General features: G+C 37.6%; 1 protein-coding gene across 1 annotated transcript; it reads left to right on the forward strand.

Moving 5' to 3' along the window:
* The first annotated feature begins 767 nt into the window (after positions 1-767).
* LOC107850514 (prohibitin-3, mitochondrial) lies at positions 768-1938 on the forward strand. Its single transcript, XM_016695093.2, has one exon. The coding sequence runs from the start codon at positions 970-972 to the stop codon at positions 1804-1806; it is 837 nt and encodes a 278-aa protein (XP_016550579.1). The 5' UTR covers positions 768-969; the 3' UTR covers positions 1807-1938.
* Positions 1939-2093: the final 155 nt, after the last annotated feature.

Below are 2093 nucleotides of genomic sequence, written 5' to 3' on the forward strand. Positions count from 1 at the left end.
CCGAAAATAATCTCACTGGGGGCAATTTTCTTCACCGAAATAGAAACTTTACCCATAACTCAAGCACAAACAACATTATCACCCTTAACATAAAACTTCAAACAATCAATCGGGTGAGCTAAAAGGATATGATGTTGTTTAATTTGATTTTTGAGAAAAACCATTAAACATAATAAGAAGAAGAAAGTGAAGATGAATTTAGAAAAAAAAATACCTTAATTAAAAATTGTGAAGAAGAAGAAGAATAAGAGAACATTATGGGATAAAATCGTGATCAAAATTTTGACTTTAATGTAGCCATTAATGTAGGTAGCGTTGAGAAAGTTAAAATTGAAAAAAAAAAGAAGAAGTATTTTAGGATGTATCTTAATTTTTAACCTAAATTAATAAAAGTTGGGGCATTTGTAGTTTTTTCAAACTAAAGGGATTTTTAGTAATTTTCAAACTAAAGTTGTGTTTTTATGCTATTTTTCCAATATTGTATAATTTATTATTCAAAGTAGTATGACATTTGAAGATTTCAAATTCTCGATCCATATATGATATCAATGAGTGTTTTCTACATAGTAAGAGTGACTTCGTTTGACACTAAGAAAGTTTCTAAAAGGAAAGAAAAACTTATCGTGGAAATAAAAATAGATAATACAATAATCTAATTAAAAAAAATAACATGTAAAAATAAAATCGTAGAAGAGCAATAATAGCAATATCAATTAGGAAAATTAAAAATTAAACGACACTAAAACTACCTATTAATCTTTTATTCTAATCTCCAACTTTCAATCTAAAGTCATATTTTCGATAATCAAAATGTGTTTTTGTATGCAAAACCATAATACCCCGACCCATTTGGTTCGGGTCATACCCGTTTACCAATCCGGGTCTTAGGGTTTTTACCTCAAAAACCCTCATCTACATCCTTCCTTCACTTTCCGGGACCCCCCAATCTCTCTCTCTCTCTCTCTAAAAATGGGTAGCAACCAAGCAGTATCATTCCTCACAAACATCGCACGCGCCGCCGTTGGTCTCGGTATAAGCGCGTCGATACTCAATTCCTCTCTCTACACCGTCGACGGTGGCGAACGCGCTGTCCTCTTCGACCGTTTCTCCGGCGTAAAAGACGATACAATCGGCGAAGGTACACACTTCCTTATCCCATGGCTACAAAAGCCTTTCATTTTCGATATACGTACTAGGCCTCACACATTCTCCTCCGTATCCGGTACGAAGGATCTCCAGATGGTTCATCTTACTTTGCGTGTTCTCTCACGTCCTGAAGTTATGCGTCTTCCGTACATATTCAAAACCCTAGGACTCGAATACGACGAGAAGGTTCTTCCTTCGATCGGTAACGAGGTGTTGAAAGCTGTTGTAGCTCAATTCAATGCGGATCAGTTGTTAACTGAGCGTCCGCAGGTATCAGCGTTTGTACGAGAGAGCTTAATTCGACGTGCTAAGGATTTTAATATAGTTCTAGACGACGTAGCGATTACGCATTTATCGTATGGTGCGGAGTTTTCGAAAGCTGTGGAGCAGAAACAGGTGGCGCAGCAGGAGGCTGAGAGGTCGAAGTTTGTTGTGATGAAGGCGGAGCAAGAGAGGAGAGCGGCGATTATTAGGGCGGAAGGGGAGAGTGAATCGGCTAAGTTGATTTCGGATGCTACAGCTGCTGCGGGGATGGGGTTGATTGAGCTGAGGAGGATTGAGGCGTCGAGGGAAGTTGCTGCGACATTGGCTAAGACGCCGAATGTGGCTTACTTGCCTAAGCAAGGGAATATGCTTTTGGGACTCAATGCTACGCGTTGAGTAGGTAAATTAGGTTTATTATGTTGAGTTTAATTTGCTTTCGATAGTTACTGTGAAAATGTGCTGAATGGAATCAAAAAATGATGAAACTTATGGGGAATCGGGATGAATAAAATAAGGACATTTCTTTTTCGGAAAGTTGTCAAATTGTGCCTTTTGTTTCTTTAATTGTATGGTAACGTTTGGATAATTTGAGTTTTGTGTGAAGATGATATTGTACGAATGAACTTGCTTTAGATAGTTACTTTAAGATGTGCTGAATGGGATCAAGAAACAGTGAAATTTAA

This window comes from Capsicum annuum, chromosome 12 (assembly GCF_002878395.1).
Source record: "Capsicum annuum cultivar UCD-10X-F1 chromosome 12, UCD10Xv1.1, whole genome shotgun sequence".
Lineage (NCBI taxonomy): Eukaryota > Viridiplantae > Streptophyta > Magnoliopsida > Solanales > Solanaceae > Capsicum > Capsicum annuum.